The 20,829-nt window shown below is 44.3% G+C and overlaps 1 protein-coding gene across 4 annotated transcripts in view; it reads right to left on the bottom strand.

The window, feature by feature from the left end:
• Window positions 1-20,829, bottom strand: part of FCHSD2 (FCH and double SH3 domains 2) — a 434,367-nt gene that overhangs the window by 163,261 nt on the left and 250,277 nt on the right. For all 4 annotated transcript variants that reach the window (XM_082245226.1, XM_082245227.1, XM_082245228.1 and 1 more), the window contains one exon: window positions 8,467-8,543. In XM_082245226.1, coding sequence (XP_082101352.1) covers window positions 8,467-8,543 — 77 coding nt within the window. The remainder of the gene's footprint in view (window positions 1-8,466; window positions 8,544-20,829) is intronic.

Below are 20,829 nucleotides of genomic sequence, written 5' to 3'. Positions count from 1 at the left end.
CTGGAGCCGCAGCAAAGGTTTAAAAGAGTCGCATGCGGCTCCGGAGCCACGAGTTGCCGACCTATGCACTAAAGCATAAATTCCCCTTAAAAAAAAAATTTAAAAATTATGAACGCACATGTTTTTGCAGGTAAAAAAATTGTGTTTATTTGTTGTTTCTTTTCAGGAACCTACACAAAGCATTGCAGCCCCAATCAGGAGATCACGGGTGCAATCTCAGGCTCCTGCAGACTATCCCTAAATATAGGTGTAACATGTTATTAAAGTGGACTTATCATTTAAGACTTTATTCACATGGACGCTGTGGCCCATACAGCATGAATGGGGGCCCTGTTGTGTCTGGAGCCGTCCTGAGCTACACGCAGGCAGCCCATGTTACTCGCTGGCACCAGCATGCCAGTAAGATTAGGACAAGCGTCAGTGTGGCATTGCACTCACGTAAAGGAGACACATGGACTGCCTGCATGTAGCTCCAGCCGCATAAACAAGGTTGCCTTTGATAGAAGAGGTGTTATGTTAATTGTTACTAAACCCAGGAGCATGCATTCACTATATCTGGTCTCCCACAGTAAACAGAACATGGAAACGCAATAATTTTAGAAAATATAAACTGCGGAATACCTTTTCTCATCAGCAGTATACAGCAGTCTTGTGGCTTCTATCAGTGTCTGATTAAAGCTTGTAGGAGGAGTTTTCATTCTGCTCTAAGCTGTCCTATCAGATTGCAGGACCCCTGACCCTCTGTCTGGACAGTGCAGATTGGCCCTGTGCTGATCACATGCACTCTCCCAAGAAAAAAAAAAAAAACCTCTCTAGCAATACACACCAAACTGAGCATGTGCAGCTTGCCCCCAAGGCTCTGTTCTATCAGGAGATGTATTGGGGATTGCGGAAGAAGGGGAGGATCAGAGAAGACGGGATCAAACTGCCTTTTTATACAATGCAGAGGATATCCCCTTAGGTTCCATGGTTAGTATAACAAGCATACTTTACTGCATATACAGACAGGTTTTACTGTTTAGTAACACTTTAACCTTTCAAGGAGCCTGTGTTACCTCACCATAACCTTCTGGAAGTGTTGGGATGCCTGTGTCCAAGGACAGCATGTGGCTTCATCCTCTGACCCCTACATCACAGTCAAGTCTAGTGGTGACGAGGGGGGTCGGAGGATGGGATACAGGCATCCGAAAGTCCTGGACCTGCAATATTCTTAGGAGTCTAACAGAGGCTGTAGCAGGCACTGAGAGGCGAGTTTAGTATAGTACCTATTATTACAGGCAGCTTTCAGCTGAGGATAGCTTTATAGCTTATCTAAACCAAAGAACAAAAATGTTATTGACTGCAGCTTACCAGTCTTTAGATCTAATCCTTAGATCAATTGTATATTTAATAGACCAAAGGGTGGGAATTATAATAAGCAATTTATTATGGCTTACATACAATCATCAAAAATCATCATTTTTTTTGCTAGAAAATTACTCAGAACCCGCAAACATAAAATGTTTTTTTTTTTTTTGCAGAGACCCTAGGGAATAAAATGGCGGTCATTGCAACTTTTTATGTCACACAGTATTTGTGCAGCAATTTTTCAAACGCGTTTTTTTGTGGAAAATAAAACAGTTTAACCACTTGCCTACAGTGCACTTTCACCCCCTTCCTGCCCAGACTGATTTTCAGCTTTCAGCGCTCTCACACTTTGAATGACAATTACTCAGTCATGCAACACTGTACCCATAAAAAATTTGCGTCCTTTTTTTCACACAAATAGAGCTTTCTTTTGATGGTATTTAATCACTACTGGGTTTTTTATTTTTTGTGCTTTAAATAAAAAAAGACTGAAAATATTGTGAAAAAACGCATTTTTCTTTGTTTCTGTCATAAAATTTAGCAAATGAGTAATTTTTCTTCACAAATTTTGGCCACAATTTATACTGCTACTTATCTTTGGTAAAAATAACCCAAATAAGTGTATATTATTTGGTCTTTGTGAAAGTTATAGAGTCCACAAGTTATGGTGCTATTCATTGAACATTGATCACACTTGATCACACCTGATGTACTGAAGGCCTATCTCATTTCTTGAGACACTAAAAAGTCAGGAAAGTACAAATACCCCCCAAATGACCCCTTTTTGGAAAGTAGACATTCCAAGGTATTTAATAAGGGGCATGGTGAGTTTTTTGAAGTTGTCATTTTTTCCCACAACTCTTTGCAAAATGAAGATTTTTTTTTGTTTTTTTTACAAATTGACGTATTAACAGGTTATTTCTCTCACACAGCATATGTATACTTGCAACTATACCCCAAAACACATTCTACTACTCCTCCTGAGTATGGCGATACCACATGTGTGAGACTTTTTCACAGCCTGGCCACATACAGAGGCCTAACATCCAAGTAGTACCGTCCGGCATTCTAGGAGCACAAATTACACATATAATTTCCTGACAACCTATCATACTTTTGAAGGCCCTGGAGCACCAGGACAATGGAAACCCCCATAAAATGACCCCATTTTGGAAAGAAAACAGCCCAACGTATAATTTTTGAGGCATAATGAGTCTTTTGAATATGTCATTTTTTTCCACAAGTTTTTGGAAAATGTGGAAAGAAAATGAAAACACATTTTTTTTACTCAAAGCTGTCCATTTATGCAATATTTCTAACACATAGCATGTACGTAGCAAAAATTGCACCCCAAAATACATTCTGCTATTCCTCCTGAGTATGGCGATACCACATGTGTAACACTTTTACACAGCCTGGCCACATACATAGGCCTAACATCCAAGTAGCGCTTTACACAAAGTTGTCCATTTATCCACTTTAAGACTGGGCCTATTTTTGACACTTGGTGTTTACAAGCTAAAATCATTTTTTTTGCTAGAAAACTACTTGGAACCCCCAAACATTATATATTTTTTTTTTAGCAGAGACCCTAGAGAATAAAATGGAGATCATTGCAATATTTTTTATCACACCATATTTGCGCAGCAGTCTTCCAAATGCGATTTTTTTGAAAAAAATTCACTTTTTTGAACTAAAAAATAAGAAAACAGTAAATTTAGCCCATTTTTTTTCCATAATGTGAAAGATAATGTTACGCCGAGTAATTAGATACCCAACATGTCATGCTTCAAAATTGCGCATGCTCACAGAATGGCGCCAAACATTGGTACTTAAAAATCCCCATAGGCAACATTTTAGAAATTTCTGCAGGTTACTAGCTTAGAGTTACAGAGGAGGTCTAGGGCTCAAATTATTGCTCTCGCTCTAACGATCGCGGCAATACCTCACATGTATGGTTTGAACACCGTTTATATACGTGGGACTTGCGTATGCATTTGCTTCTGCGCGCGAGCTAACGGGGACAGGGCGCTTTAATTTTTTATTTTTTTTTCCTATTTATTTTATTTGTTATTTTTTTATTTCTACACAGTTTAAAAAAAAAAAAATGTTTCATCATTTTTATTCCTATTACAAGGAATGTAAACATCCCTTGTAATAGAAATAGGCATGACAGGTCCTCTTTATTGTGAGATCTGGGGTCAAAAAGACCTCACACCTCACAACTACACTAAAAAAGAAAAAAAAAAAAAAAATTGTTGAAAGAGGAAAAAAAAAAAAGCGGCCCTTTAAACCGGTTGCTAGGCAACGTCTTTTGACGTAGCTCCGGTCCTCCAAGACCATAGAGTCGAGTGAGGGCCATCTTGCCCTCACTCGACTTCCTGTCTCTGAGGATCCAGGACCGGATAGTTTTCCCCGCTGCCGGCGGGTCCGGTAAGCTGGGAAAACGTCTGGGACGTGGCAGGAGAGGGGGGGGGGGCACCTCTTCCCCTGCACCGTAAGGGTAATTCCACGGCGAATCCGCCACTGGGACCACCCTTATCTGAAAGCCGACCGCCCGCCGTTTCAAAAAATACCGGGGTTATGGGGGCTATCTGCTGCCATAACCCCAGTATTTAGCTTTTAATGGCCGACGCATATAGTCGTTAGGCGGTCAGTAAGTGATTGCATGTATATGGCAAACAGGTGACGATGACTGATGGGGTGACAGGTGACAATGACTGATGGGGTGACAGGTGACGATGACTGATGGGGTGACAGGTGACGATGACTGATGGGGTGACAGGTGACGATGACTGATGGGGTGACAGGTGACGATGACTGATGGGGTGACAGGTGACGATGACTGATGGGGTGACAGGTGACGATGACTGATGGGGTGACGATGATTGATGAGGTGACAGGTGATGTTGATTGATGAGGTGACAGGTGATGATGATTGATGAGGTGACAAGTGACGATGATTGATGAGGTGACAAGTGACGATGATTGATGGGGTGACAGATGACAATCACTGACGGGGTGACATGTGACGATGATTGATGGGGTGACAAGTGACGATCACTGATGGGGTGACAGATGACTGATGGGGTGACAGGTGACGGTGATTGATGGGGTGACAGGTGACAGGCGATGGTCACTGATGGGTGACAGGTGACGGGCGATGGTGCACGGCGGTACTGATGGCAGTCTCTGGTGACCGGTGAAGTTTAGGCTACGTTCACATGTGAGCGTAGCGATCGTGGGCAGATTCACTGTGATTCTGCCCGCGATCCAGAAATCATTGCAAATTGCGGGACGCCTGTGCGTTGCCTGTGATTTGCAATAGCACCCCAAACGCTGTGCGATGTTGCTGCGATTTCCGCCTGCCGAATCGAGGTAACATCACGCAAACAACGCATGGCGCCCCAAAGAAGCTCTTGTACCTTTTTTGGGCGTCATGCGATGTTTGCGTGATGTTACCGCGATTCGGCAGGCGGAAATGGCGGCAACATCGCACAGCGTTTGGGGTGCTATTGCAAAAAACGGGCAACGCACAGATGTCCCGCAATTTGCAATGATTTCCGGATCGCGGGCAGAATCGCGGTGATTCTGCCTGCGATCGCTGCGCTCACATGTGAACGTAGCCTTATGGGTGTCAATTTCTGGGCACTGCTGAGGTGACTGTTGGGTGACAGGTGACATTGGGGGGGGGCTGAGGACTGTGTGGGGGGGCATTTATTGGTGTGATTTTACTTTTTTACATGTGTACAGAGCAGTAACTCACTATTTCTAGCTCTTCTCTCCTCATACTGGAAACTGTATGAGGGGAGAAGAGCTAGTAACACTGAGTTACTGCTCTTTGTTTACATTTTGTGATCGGCTGTGAATGGATTCACAGCCGATCACTTAGTAAACAGTCACTGTCAGTGACTGTTTACTACCGCCGGTGACAGCTGTGTTCCTACGGAACACAGTGCCACCGACATGACCGCGCTGCGCGCTCCCGATTGCGCATGCGCGGTCATCTTCCGGGCTCCGCTATTGTGATCGGCTGTGTCATTGGAACACAGCCGATCACGTGGGAAACAGCCATGCCTATTGGCTGTTTCCCCCCTGCCGGTGACCGGCTGTGTCCCGGGGACACGCCGACACCGGCAGTGCACGGCGGCGCGCCTGCGATCGCGCGCCTGCCCTGCATTTCCTGCGGACGTCATATGACGTCCGCCCAGGATAATAGCCGCACCGTCCCGCCGTCATATGACGGCGGGAGGGCGGTAAGTGGTTAATGAATTTAAAAAAACAAAACACAAAAATTAGCAACATTTTTTTGTATAATGTAAAAGATGACATTTTGCTGAGTAAATAGATACCTAACATGTCACGCTTTAAAATTGCGCACACTCGTGGAATGGCACCAAACTTCGGTACTTAAAAATCTCCATAGGCAACACTTTTAAAAAATTTACAGGTTACCTCTTTAGAGTTGCAGAGGAGGTATTGGGCTAGAATTGTTGCGCTCGCTCTAAACGTTCACGGCGATACCTCACATGTGTGTACTGAACGTCGTTTACATATGTGGGTGCGACCTACGTATGCATTCACTTCTGCGTGCGAGCATGAGGGGACTGGGGCCCTTTAAATGTTTTAATTTATTTTTACACTTTCACTTTTATTTTTTTATCACTTTTATTCATATTAGAAGGAATATAAACATCCCTTGTAATAGGGAATAGTGCATGACATGTCCTCTTTATGGAGAGATCTGGGGTCAATGAGACCTCAGATCTCTCCTACAGGCTGGAAAGCCTGAGATAAAAAAACAATAAAAAAAAAAAACAATCTCAGCTATCCAGCCAAGATCACAGCAGTATTTACAACTGCCAGGCCAGGGGGGGAGAGAACATTTCTCCTGCCGCCTGTAGGATCAATCAAGGAACTGAACAGCCGCTATGATAGTTCTTATGGTGAAGAGAATCCCTGGCTAAAAAAAAATATATGTGAATAATGCCTGCAACTGCACATATCCCCATTCCCCATTCCAAGCACAGTACGTCATATTTACCCATGCAGTAGGGTCTCTGTCAGTGCTGTATCTTGGCCTAGGCCAACAAGGCCCAGGCCTAGGGCAGCACTTTGCAGGGGGGAAGCAAAAAAGCTTATGGGGCTGCACTGATATGCTGCCCTGATGGCCACTGATGAGGCAGGACTGATAAGCTGCACTGATAAGGCAGCACTGATAGGCTGCACTAATGGGCACTGAGAGGCTGCACTGGTGGCCACTGATGGGGCTGTACTGATGGCCACTGATGAGGCCGCACTGATATGCTGCACTAAAGAGGCTGCACTGATGGGCAGTAATGAGGCTACACTGATCAGCACTGATAAGGCTGCACTGATGGGCACTGATGAAGCTGAACTTATGGGAACTGATGAGGCGGATGGGCACTGATAGACTGTGGTTGTGGTCAGTGGTTTACAGATGACAGGACGGGTCATAAACAGGAAAGGTTGTGGCCTTTACAGGAAGGGGTGGGTCATATTTAAATTAGAGGTGCCCAAGTTTAGTCAGGCCTAGGGCAGCACAAAGCCTAAATACACCACTGGTCTCTGTTATTAACTTTTTTTTTGGGCTTTGGGGGGGGGGGGGGATGTACAAATGCTTACTTTTTTTTTCTGCTCACTTCCGCAGGCCTCCTCCTCTCCATGCAACCGCTCCCCCCAAAGCCACCTAACTTTGCTGCTTAGACAGCTCTCATATGTTATACCATACAAACAGGACCTGCAGTCCTCCACTGTATGGGAGGGCAGCAAGGACATCCTTAATGCCAGTGAATTAAGCTGTCCCTTTGACAGGCACTGTGTACAGAGCTGATCTGAGAGGCTCTTCACATTTTGAGTGGAGTGACTGGTCATAGAATGACCAAGCATGGTGATCTCAGATGTAAAGCACTGTAGTGTTTACATTGGAGACCGTCCTCTTCCTCTTACAATGAAGAAAGGGGAGGAAACAGGAACTAATGAATGATTAACTCATTCATTAGTTCCTGAGCACCACACAGATGAAGGCAGCACATTCAAGTTTAACCCTTTGAGTACACCAAGCTGTACAGTGTATATTCCGGCACAGTGCCTGTATGACGGAATTGCTGTACATGATCATGATGCGTCGGATAACCAAGACAGCTGAAGACCAGCACTGGGAAAAAGCCAGGGCCGGACCACATATGGAACCTCGCAGGCATCCTTTGCAGTAGCAGTAAATATAGTGTTCCCCCAGAAAATAAGACCTACCCTGAAAATAAGACCTACTATGATTTTTGGGGAGGGCTGAAATATAATCCCTACCCCGGAAACAAGCCCTAGTTTAAAGTAGTTGTAAAATCCCAGAATCCACTTTATTACTGTTTTATATAATGTCCAATGTGTGTGTTTCTGTAATAAAATTGTGCCAAATACCTTTGGTACAACCCCGCTCGGCGCTCAGCTAACCTCCCGCTGCTCTCCTCCTCTTCTCCCAGCTGTCAGCGGGGGATCTAGGCCCCTCCCTCTCCAGTGCTCGGAGCAGGGAGAAGAGCTATGGAGGGTCACGGAATCGCAGAGCGACGCTGTAATGAAGGTATTTGCACAATTATATTACAGAAAGGCACACACACTGGACAAGATAGAATACTGTAATAGAGTGGATTCTAGGATTTTACAACCAGTTTTAATCGGTTCACACTGGGGATTCCTGACAGGCAGGGAGAGAGAGAAGACAGCCCATTACATGAGAAGACCTACCCCGAAGATAAGCCCTACGGTGTCTTTTGGTGCCAAAATTAATATAAGACCTGGCCTATTTTTCGGGGAAACACGGTATTGCAGATTTTAGTTCCTCTCTATTTACCACCAAAAGAAAGTTTTAAATGTCCAAAAAGTTATAAAATCCATTTGTGTACAGTGTTGCATGATGGAGTAACTGTCAATCAGCACTGGAACCTGAAAAATGGCCTGGAAATAAAGGGGCATTACAGGTGGATTAACAAATTCTAAATGTGAGCCTGCCTTCAAGAACTGTAATAAGAGGAAATGGAGCAGCCTCTGAATCTCCTTTGCATTTGACTTTCCCAAATAAACTGTGGGGTGGAAATTCCTTACCTGTACTCGCTCCTTTCATCTGGTTTTAACACAGGCCATTCTTTCTTCAAGTACTGGCTGGCTAATTTCTGTATAGTCTGTAAAACAAAAAAATATTCATGTAAAACAAGTCGAATCTACACAATAAGATCACACAATTCATGTGCTATTTCATCAAATCTGCTCAAATAGCCCAACAGTTTATGAAATAACTCAGCCCTGTTTAGGCAAACATACTTTACTTGAAGTCACCCTATAAGCCAAAGTAAAAAAAAAAAAAAGTATATATATATATATATATATATATATATACACACACACACACATATATATACACACACACACACACATATATATATATATATATATATATATACACACACACATACACAGTGCCTTGCGGAAGTATTCGGCTCCCTTGAACTATGCGACCTTTTGCCACATTTCAGGCTTCAAACATAAAGATATAAAACTGTAATTTTTTGTGAAGAATCAACAACAAGTGGGACACAATCATGAAGTGGAACGAAATTTATTGGATATTTCAAACTTTGTTAACAAATAAAAAACTGAAAAATTGAGCGTGCAAAATTATTCAGCCCCTTTACTGTCAGTGCAGCAAACTCTCTCCAGAAGTTCAGTGAGGATCTCTGAATGATCCAATGTTGACCTAAATGACTAATGATGATAAATAGAATCCACCTGTGTGTAATCAGGTCTCTGTATAAATGAACCTGCACTGTGATAGTCTCAGAGGTCCGTTTAAAGCGCAGAGAGCATCATGAAGAACAAGGAACACACCAGGCAGGTCCGAGATACTGTTGTGGAGAAGTTTAAAGCCGGATTTGGATACAAAAATATTTCCCAAGCTTTAAACAACCCAAGGAGCACTGTGCAAGCGATAATATTGAAATGGAAGGAGTATCAGACCACTGCAAATCTACGAAGACCTGGCCGTCCCTCTAAACTTTCAGCTCATACAAGGAGAAGACTGATCAGAGATGCAGCCAAGAGGCCCATGATCACTCTGGATGAACTGCAGAGATCTACAGCTGAGGTGGGAGACTCTGTCCATAGGACAACAATCAGTCGTATACTGCACAAATCTGGCCTTTATGGAAGAGTGGCAAGAAGAAAGCCATTTCTTAAAGATATCCATAAAAAGTGTCGTTTAAAGTTTACCACAAGTCACCTGGGAGACACACCAAACATGTGGAAGAAGGTGCTCTGGTCAGATGAAACCAAAATCGAACTTTTTGGCAACAATGCAAAACGTTATGTTTGGCGTAAAAGCAACACAGCTCATCACCCTGAACACACCATCCCCACTGTCAAACATGGTGGTGGAAGCATCATGGTTTGGGCCTGCTTTTCTTCAGCAGGGACAGGAAGATGGTTAAAATTGATGGGAAGATGGATGGAGCCAAATACAGGACCATTCTGGAAGAAAACCTGATGGAGTCTGCAAAAGACCTGAGACTGGGACGGAGATTTGTCTTCCAACAAGACAATGATACAAAACATAAAGCAAAATCTACAATGGAATGGTTCACAAATAAACATATCCAGGTGTTAGAATGGCCAAGTCAAAGTCCAGACCTGAATACAATCGATAATCTGTGGAAAGAACTGAAAACTGCTGTTCACAAACGCTCTCCATCCAACCTCACTGAGCTTGAGCTGTTTTGCAAGGAGGAATGGGCAAAAATTTTAGTCTCTCGATGTGCAAAACTGATAGAGACATACCCCAAGCGACTTACAGCTGTAATCGAAGCAAAAGGTGGCGCTACAAAGTATTAACTTAAGGGGGCTGAATAATTTTGCATGCCCTATTTTTCAGTTTTTTATTTGTTAAAAAAGTTTGAAATATCCAATAAATTTCGTTCTACTTCTTGAGTGTGTCCCACTTGTTGTTGACTCTTCACAAAAAATCTTTATGTTTGAAGCCTGGAATGTGGCAAAAGGTCACAAAGTTCAAGGGGGCCGAATACTTTCGCAAGGCACTATATATATATATATATATATATATATATATATATATATATATATATATATATATATATATATATATTTCATAAATTACAAAAAAACAAATACATATACAACGGGGTGCTGATAAGTATTGAACCTTACCCAGAAGTTGTAGATTACAGGGAGTACTGCCCAATTTATCTATATTCAATGGTGCAAAAATCAACTACCTATGATTTTAACTTCTCTTTCTTTTTCAGGTCCAAAGTGAACATGGCAGCACCTCCAGAAAAATTCAATGTGGAAGAGCATAGGACCATAATTAAGTTCCTGGTTCTCCAAGGGAAAGGTGAAAAGCAGATCCATAATGAAATGTCAAAAACTTTGGGTGACACTGGTTCTTCATATGCAACAGTTTAAACATTGGATTTTCAATTTTAAAACCAGCCATTTCGGTGTTGAAAATGTGAAAACCAGTGGAAGGCCTGTTTCTGTCTCTGTGCCTGCAAATGTGAAAGCTTATCCACAACGACTTGGAAATAAGAAAGCATGCAGGAAAGTGGATCCCAAAACTTGACAACCAAACAGTTTTCAGATTTCCTAGACAATCTGGTAACTGGCGATGAGACATGGATCTATTGTTCTGATCCTGAGACAAAAGGAACAGTCTAAGGCAGGCATTTCCAACCTGTGACCAGGGGGCCACATGCGGCCCGAAACCGCAGGCAATGCGGTCCACTGCCCCCTGACAATTTTTTGTTTTTTGCTGGGGAGGAAGGAAGTCGGGTCGGGGGCACGGCCACGGCGGCTTCCAACTAACTGTAGGCAGAGGCTGCCTCAAGGGAGATCATCCACTAGTTGTGTTAAATTAGTGCTGGGGGGGGGGTGCGGCAACTCGGGAAGGGCGCAGCAGCGTTTTATTACTTATATACCTTAACTATAGTATATATGTTTTATGCGGCCCAAGAAAATTTCTCTACACTCAATGTGGCCCAGAGAAGCCAAAAGGTTGGACACCCATGGTCTAAGGAATGGAGGCACAGAGGCTAACCCAGGCCAAAGAAGTTCCGAGAGCAACTGTCAGCGCAGAAGCAAATGGCAACATTTTTTTTGGAAAAAAAAGAAGGGAGTTCTGCTATTGGATTACCTCCAAAAGGGTTCAACCATCAATGCAACATAATACTGTGCTTTATCGACAAAGTTGAGGCAAAATATCAAGAAAAACCTCAGGGAAAGCTCTCCAAAGGTGTCATCCTGTTGCATGACAACGGCTCGTTACACACTGCAAGTGAAACAATGGCAAAACTGACCTCCTTAAGCCTCGTACACACGTTTCCATAATCGTACGATAAAACTCGCTTTCGACCTGATTGCACGATAATCTGATCGTTAGTACACAGCTTTCGACAGCCGATCACGACAGTTCACGAAGGGACAAACAGGAAAACTTCTGTCGTACGATAGCCTCGCAAACGACAATCGTTTCATCAGTACACTATGCGTAAAAAGCGATCGACAAAGACAGTGCATGATCATAAACACTAAAATAGCACGGAAAAAGCCTGGCTGCCATTGTTTTTGTTTTGCACCATCTGATACATAGCCAAGCAACCAGGAAGCTTTTCCCGAATCGTACGATAAAAATCATACGATTTGTACGCATTGTTGAATTCGATGTTCGTATCATTCAACAAAATGCGAACGATAAGTTGTCTGATTATCTGAACGTGTGTACGGGGCATTAGGCTTTCAAGTGACGCCCTATCCACCCTATTCGCCCCCACCTGGCTCCTTCTGACTATCTGTTCCCCAATGTCAAAAAACACCTAAAGGGACAACGATTTGGGAGTGTCCCGGAGGCAACTAACTCTGCAAATGAGTACACCAGCAGTCAAAAGAATTTTATTTGCAGGGACATAGGATTCAGGACAGATGTCACAAGTGCATTGACTTCCTGAGGGAATATGTAGAATAGTGTGGCAGTTACAACTTCCTAGCAAGCACCTCCCCCTGTACAATGCCACCCATGAAGGAGCTGCTTCTGTAATTTTGGGTCTTCTGTTCTGAGCTTCGACTCCAAGGACCACCTCAGCCCCACTGGACACACCTAGCTGAATACTGCAAAACAAAGAAAAGAGGAAGCACCAGCCTTGTGCATCACCCAAGTGTTATCTTTACAAGTAAAAGGAAATATAGTCACAAACAAATCAATGGTAAAAGCATATCAGGGTCTACAGCAAACACAAAGCCACCAGGTCCCCGAGACTATTCCCAGCAAGCCGGAGGACCTTTCAGATGGCTGACGTGTTTTCGAGGGGAGATCCCCTCTTCCTGATTGGCTCTGAGGAAGAGGGGACCTCCACTCAGCCATGTGGAAGGTCCTCCTGGTTGCTTTGCTTTTGCTGTAGACTTTAATGTGCTTTTACTATTGATTTGTTTGTGAGTATACTTCCTTTTACTTACTATTAAAGATTCCACTTGGGTAATGCACAAGGCTGGTGCGTCCTCTTTTCTTTGTTTTACAGGGTTCCCCACTGGGGTCTCCCCCGACCTTTAGGGGGCTGCAAAGAGTGAGCTTTTACTGGAACTATCAAGACTCTGTGATCCATCCACCACCATTACACCACCCTTGAGCGCAGGAGATAGTTGTTTTTTTCTACATCAAGTTGAATATAAAAACAGTATAAGCACATATAAAATGCCTTTTTCCTGGCTATATTTAAAACCAAAGAATGAGCTGCTTAGAAATTAACGTACTTATTAGATTGGGAAAAGCTTAGTATAAAATCAGCAGTAGAAGATAGATGCACACATAGCAAATCAAGTTGAACACAGTCTGATAATACAGAGTAGTAACTATACTAGAAATACTAAGGCCGTTCATAGACTGTTGGAATTTTGGCTTATTCACCAAAATTCCACCAAGATTCAAACCATGTATGGGCAGGCTGATTATACCAAGTTGATTAATGGATCAATTTGGGTGCAACCAGCCTGCTGGATTTTACATACGATTATCGTTAGCGGCTGGTATAGCTGCTAGCAGTAATCACTGCCTTTTCCCGGCAGGGATGAATACAATGGAGCGATTCCCCTGTCAGCCCTGACTAGGTTGATGGGGTAATCAAGCTAATTTCTCTGTGTATGGCCTGCCTAAGGTCGGCTTTTATATCACTAACTGGTGGGGGTTATGGGGGTGGTGATTGGTTTTGTCCACTACACACAAAACTATTACTGCGTTCCTTTAAAGCAGTGGTTCTCAATTCCGGTCCTCGGGACCCACTAACAGGCCAGATTTTAAGTATTACCTTGGGGGATGCAGACTAGAATACTGCAATCACTGAGCAGCAAATGAGATCACCTGTGATGTAATTTAGTTATCTTGCAAACCTGGCCTGTTGGTGGGTCCCGAGGACCGGAATTGAGAACCACTGCTTTAAAGCAGGGTGGTCCCTGACACCATATATTTCAGGTAGTGGTATTTCAGAGAGCAGTGGTCTCCAAACTGCAGCCCCGGGGCCGGATGTGGCCCTTTGGGCACTATTCCTCCCACAATTCTGCCAACACCAAAAGTTGGGCACCATTTCTCCCACTGACACCAACATTGGGGTAACTATTTCTGCCTATGATGCCAATGATGAAGCACTATTCCTTGCCCTAATACCAAATCTGAGGAGGTTCACTCCCACTGATGCCAGGAATATTCCCACTCCCGCTGGCCACAATTTGCCCCCCCCAGAGTCTGAAAGTCATAAATTGGCCCTTTGTTTAGAAAGTTTGGAGAACCCTTTCATAGAGCATAAGAGAACCTAGAGAGGTTAAAGTGACGCTAAACAATATCCTTTTTTCCCCCAAAAATGCTCCATACACATCCACTAGTTAGTGGCCCTGCAATATATTTTTTATTAAATCTTATTTTTTTTCCTTTATTTTTCTGCCTCTTTGTAGTAAAGCTGCATGATTCATCATAAAAAAAAAATCTTGATTCAACCCCCCTCACGATCTTAAGATGGCATTTCCACGATTCAGTGCAGAGCCGTTCTCTGCTCACAGCTGTCAAAGAAAATAAAAAAAGTAGGTAGAACGTGAACACGGATTGCAGATCCTTTCTCCCAGCCTTCGCCGCTTTAATCTTAAAGTGGAGTGTCCCCCAAAAGTGGAACTTCCGCTTTAGGTAGTCCTAACCCCCTGACATGTCACATTTGGCATGTCATTTTTTGGGAGTGGGGGGTGGGGGGGAGCGGGTACCTAGTTTTGACAGGTACCCGCTACCACTTCTGCTCGGAGAGCCGCGGCGCCCTGAGCGGAAGTTCTCCTCTCCCCCTCCCTCCCTGCAATCTTCTGGGACATGTCAGAGGTGCCAGAAGATTGCCCGCCAATCAAGACGTGCAGCGCAACTCGCGCATGCCCAGTGCGTACCCGGCTAGGAAGCCGCAAGCTGTTACAGCCGGGTGCCCACACCAGTGATGCTGGCGCCACCAAGACCAGAGGGAGAGGATCGAGGCTTTGGGCGGCTGCATCGCTGGACCGTGGGACAGGTGAGTGTGTGTTTATTAAAAGTCAGCATATACACATTTTGTAGCTGCTGACTTAACACAGAAAAGGCTAGAACTCCGCTTTAACAGAAGATCGGAGAGTGGGGGAGTGGGAGGGTGGTAGGGTGGGAGGGAGGTAGAGTGGGATGGTGGGAGAGTGGGGGCGGGAGCTGCTTCAGTAAACCTTTCAAGTTAACCAGCAGGTGATTGGTTGGTAGACGGACCTAGCAACCAATTACCAGATTGTTATTATGAAAAGTTAACTATGGCAGCTCCCGCTCACATCATAGCAGCAAAAAAAAAAAACAAAAAAAAAAAACAAAAAAAAAAAAAACGGAATTTGGAGATTTGGAGGAGGCTGAGAGCAATGGAAGGGACTTTAAGTATAAAATACATACTGGAATGAATATTTTTTTTTTTTTTTATAAACAATTGAATTTTATTGAGAGTAAGGCTACGTTCACATGTGGGCGTAGCAGATCACGGGCAGAATCACCGCGATCCGGAAAATATTGCAAATTGCGGGACGTCTGTGCAATGCCCGTGATTTGCAATGGCACCCCAAACGCTGTGCGATGTTGCGCGGGACGCATGACGCCCCAAAGAAGCTCTTGTACCTTTTTTGGGCGTCATGCATCCTGCGATTTTGTTTGCGTGATGTTACCGCGATTCGGCATGTGGAAATCGCGGCAACATCGCACAGTGTTTGGGGTGCCATTGCAAATCACGGGCAACGCACAAGCGTCCCGCGATTTGCAATGATCTCTGGATTGTGGGCAGAATCGTGGTGATTCTGCCCGTGATCTGCTACGCCCACATGTGAACGTAGCCTAAAAATAATAGCTGATAAACTCAATGAAGTCCTTCAAGAGAAAGACACGATATGGCACAAACAGATAATGTTACAAGATTTTTCTTTATAAACCAGAATTTTGTGTCACTTTAAGGGTCCAATCACACTAGCGCGACTTGGTCGCCTGACAAGTCGCGGTGGGTCGCTCGCCATTGAATAGTACAGGACCCGTTCTAATAGGAGCGACACAAGTCGCTCTGACTCAAAAAAAGGGTCCTGTAGTACTTTGGGGCGACCTGGAGGCAATTTGCATTGACTTCAATTATATGAAGTCTGTGCAAGTCGCACCGAGGTCGCGGTGCACAGCGTGCACTGCGACTTCACAGGTCGCCCCCACCAAGTCGTGTCGCCCCAGTCTGAATGGGGTCTAAACAAGTCCTGAAAAACTGTTAAATGTGCATTTACTTCACATACTCCATGTACAGTATTCACAGAATTTCTACTATGTGCTTTAGGCTCCTTTCACACGTGTACGACCTAAAAGTCATGCAACTTTTGACGAGACTTGAAGCATTGTCTGTGTAATCTTAAGATCTATGGACCTCAAGTCACATCAAAGGCAGACCAAAGTAGTGCAGGGACTACTTTGATGTCGCACAGATATGAATGGCACTCATTGGAAATCATAGGGTATGGACTTGTCATGCGGCTTTGCCGTCCCAAGTTGCACAAGTGTGGAAGGGGCCTTATTGAGACAAAACAGTTTGCAATACATGAAAGACAAGGCCTATCTGCACTGTTTTCACATGTCTTACTGTATGTATTATGTTCAGAGCTTTAAGAAAAAAAATATATATATATATATATATATATATATATATATATATATATATATATCTCTTTCAGGCAAGTAGATAAGAAAACATGGCATGCAGATTTTTCATATTTAGCTTCTGCAAGCAGGAGATGGCTAATGCAAAAGCTAGTTTCAGAAGGGTGGTTTACTACTATGCTGTGAACAGCCTGTGCATGATTGAACACACACAGCTACATGAGATTTAGACTTTGGACACACTCCTAGCAGAAATAGCCGCTAAACTAAAATAATAATCTAACATTTTATATCCTTCAGAAAAAGAAAAAAAAGTACAGTTGAAGATATTTCAGAGTATGACAACATAACCTGTAAATTCTATATAAAGTTTGCTGTGCCTATCACACAGATTATGAGCAGATCATAAAAATAGCTGCCAGAGAACGATAAAAAAAATAAATAAAATAAAATGAGGGAAAAGGACGATTTTAGCGGTCACAGTACTGGAAAAACCAGCTAAGCTTGTGATTGATTTGGACGCTTTCATAGGGGAAGAGGGCTGATTATGCTTAGAGGAGATTTCCTATCCTATGGAGGGAGAGCAATGACAGGCCCGAGTGAGAAGCTTCAATAGTTTCATTCTGTATTCGTGCGACTTGGGATTGGTCACCTTTTCTGGCCAATCACCACTCCACAAATCCACATAAAAGATGCCTACTGTATACCGGTTGTATCTAAAGCTGAATTCCCAGCAGAGTACAAGCCTCAGTTCACACCTGTACTGCTGCAGAATGATGCGATTTTGTTGACTTTTTTTTGTAGGAAAAGCAGACTGAATTTTTTTCTTTTTTTTTTAACAAAATTATGCCAAAAACTCATTAAAAAAAACAATTCTATACGTTTTAGGTGCACTTCTATCACACTACTATGAACGGAGGCTTAGGCCCCTTTCACACGGATCGGATACATTTGGACGGACTCCGATTGCTCAGAAGAGATTGCTTCGCTGATCCTCGCTAAGCAGGCGGATGACAGATCACTGTGCAGAGACGGACCTGTCAGAGTCCCGCTCTCCTCTATGGGGAAATCTGATGAAAACAGAAAGCCTGTTCGCTTTTATCCAATCCGACCCGCTGGACAGATGGCGAATGTGTCGCTATACGTCTGTTTTTTAGCAGATTTTGCCTTATCGGATGTCAGCTGACATCCACCTCCTCCCATAGAGGACACAATGGGTGGCCCGATCGGGTCGGTCTGAAAAATGGACATGCGGACACGATCGGTCCAGTTGCATGAAAGAGGCCTTAAAGGCAAATTATCACAACTTTGTATTCCTTAAATCGTTACTAACCACTTCACCTCCGGAAGGTTTTACCTCCTTCATGACCAGGCCTTTTTTCGTGATACGGCACTGCGTTACATTAACTGACAATTGAGCAGTCATGCAACACGGTACAAATAAAATTTGTGTCATTTATTTACGCACAAATAGAGCTTTCTTTTGGTGGTATTTGATCTCAAAAAAGAAAAAAATAGATTTTTGTACTTACCGTAAAAAACTGATTTTTGTAAGATCTTACCGTAAAATCCTTTTCTCTTAGCTCATTGACAGACGTAGTCCTCGGTGATTCAGCACCTTCGGGTTATGCTGCCTCCACAGGAGTAGGACTAGACAGGAAATAAAAAATGCTCTGGCCACACCCTAGGGGCAGTCCCCGAGGGTATATCCTCTCTCTCCCTGCTACAGCACATCAGTTATGTCACAAAGCAGTGTTTAGAGAATTTAACCCAGCCCAACTCCAAAACAGAGGGGCGGGTACTACGTCTGTCAAAGAGCTAAGAGAAAAGGATTTTACGGTAAGATCTTACAAAAATCCGTTTTTCTCTATCGCTCATTGACAGACGTAGTCCTCGGTGATTCAGCACCTTCGGGACGTCCCAAAGCAGTACCACAAATGAGGGGTGGGAAAATGGAAAATTAAATCCAAATCTAGAAGGCCCAACCGGTGCCAACTAGAAGTTTACAATGCTCATCCTCAATGATGAGACTCAACAGAAAAAAAATTTTCAACAGAAAAAACCCTCGAGGTAGACCGCCGGTCTCCTCAAATTGCGGCCTGCAAAACTTTGCGGTCAAATGAGGCATCCGCCGATGCCATCACATCAATCTTATAAAATTTTGTAAAGGTATATACCGACGACCAGGTGGCCGCCTTACATACCTGGACCACTGACGCCTGATGGCGGAAGGCCCAAGAAGTACTGAGCGCTCGAGTGGAGTGCGCCCTAACAGGGAACGGAGGACTCCGACCCTTAATAGAATAAGCCTGTACCACCGTCTGTCTGATCCATTTGGCGATAGTTGCGGCAGCTGCAGGCAACCCCTTTCTGGGGCCATCCGGGATCACAAAAAGTGAATCCGTCTTACGGAACGATTCCGTAGCTTTCAGGTATACCCTGATTGCCCGAACCACATCTAAGGAATGCAACGCATGTTCCCGATGATGATTGGGCTGAGGACACAAGGAAGGTAGTACAATATCTTCATTCAGATGAAAACCTGAAACCACCTTAGGAAGAAAGGATGGCTTAGGATGAAGCACTACCTTATCCCTATGAATCACTAAGTATGGGGACTGGCATGATAATGCAGCCAGTTCTGACACCCTGCGTGCAGAAGTGATAGCCACCAAGAAGGCCACCTTCTGGGATAAAGTAAGCAAGGGAATCTCCCTGATGTTTTCAAAGGGAGGTTTCTGTAGAACCGTCAAAACCAAATTAAGATCCCAGGGCGGTAAGGGCGCGCGGACTGGTGGAGCCAGGTGCCGCACCCCCTGGATGAAATTTCGCACCAAGGACTTGGTAGCTAAAGGTTTCTGAAAGAAGATTGCTAATGCTGAAACTTGACCTTTGATGGTACTCAAGGCTAGTTTCTGCTCAACCCCTTTCTGCAGAAAGGCCAGTATTCGGGTCACCGAATAGGTACGTGGAGGAATCCCTAAAGATTCGCACCACGCGATATAAGTCTTCCATGTGCGATAATAAACCTTGCTGGAAGTCGCTTTCCTTGCTTTAATAAGGGTAGGAATAACTGAAGCTGACAACCCTCTGTCCTTCAGTACCTGGGTCTCAATGGCCAGGCCATTAAAACCAGCGACTGTAAAGCATGATGGAAGATTGGTCCTTGAGACCGCAGACACTCCCTGAGACGAAGTTCCCAAGGAACGTCCACGACCAGTCTGTCCAAGTCGGCCAGACCGGCTAGACGAGGCCAGCCTAGAATTTCTAGGACCACTGGCGTTGACTGGATCTGACCCAGACGGCTCTAGAGCTATCTGGTCCCGATCATCAGTCTGCTCCTTCTCTGTTCCCACACATTTATCAGACACCTGATTCCTATCCGGAACGGTGATTTCTTCTGGTTGAACCTCCGGGACCGAAGTCACCTGGCTAGAGGCTTCTCGGGCTGTCTGTTCAACCGGATCCGTTTCTTGTGGGGAACTGAGACTAATCTTTGGAAGAGGTAAAGAAAAAGATCTGTTCAGGGAACGGTAACTGCCACTCCCTGTAGTACTTAAATGTTGGAAGGGAAGAATCGCACCGGTAACAGTGATCAATGCTCGATCTAATGCCCTGAATACCGGTGAAGACGTCCCCCCACCCTCAACCCGGGTGGGGGCGCACCTTCAGGCTGTGTAATTCTTTGCTTCGGGTTTGGCTGAGTCGGTCTTTTGTTTGTCCGACCAGCCCCTTTTGAACCCGCCTGGAGGAGCCTTGCCTTTCCCGCTTGTTCCAGCCGGGCGTGCGAACCCTTTATGGGCGGTAAAGAAAGGTCCTCGCTTGTTACGAGGTCCTTTAGCTCTTGCCGTTTGTGGCAAGAAAGTGCTCTTGCCCCCAGTGGCATTCTTGATGATCTCATCTAGAGTGGCACCAAATAGGCGATTCCCCTGAAAGGGGAGATTCGTCAAGGTCTTTTTGGAACCTAGGTCTGCTGACCAGCATTTTAACCACAGCACACGTCTGAGGATTACCGCTGACATAGATGCTTGCCTAATAGGGGAGTAGTATCCAAGGCTGCGTCACAGACGAACTGTAGTCCTTGTATAATCTGTTCCATTAATTCAGATGTTCCCTGGGGGATATCTTTCCCCCTCGGGTCTTGGCGTACCAGTCTCGCCCATTCCGTTAGTGTCTGGGAAACTAGACCAATAACAATTACTGGTCTAAATGCTGACCCTATCAGGGAGAAGATAGTGCGGGACTCCGCTTCC

This window comes from Pelophylax lessonae, assembly GCF_965119305.1.
Source record: "Pelophylax lessonae genome assembly, chromosome: 2".
In the NCBI taxonomy this organism is placed as follows: domain Eukaryota; kingdom Metazoa; phylum Chordata; class Amphibia; order Anura; family Ranidae; genus Pelophylax; species Pelophylax lessonae.
This window is presented reverse-complemented; position numbering and strand designations above follow the sequence as displayed.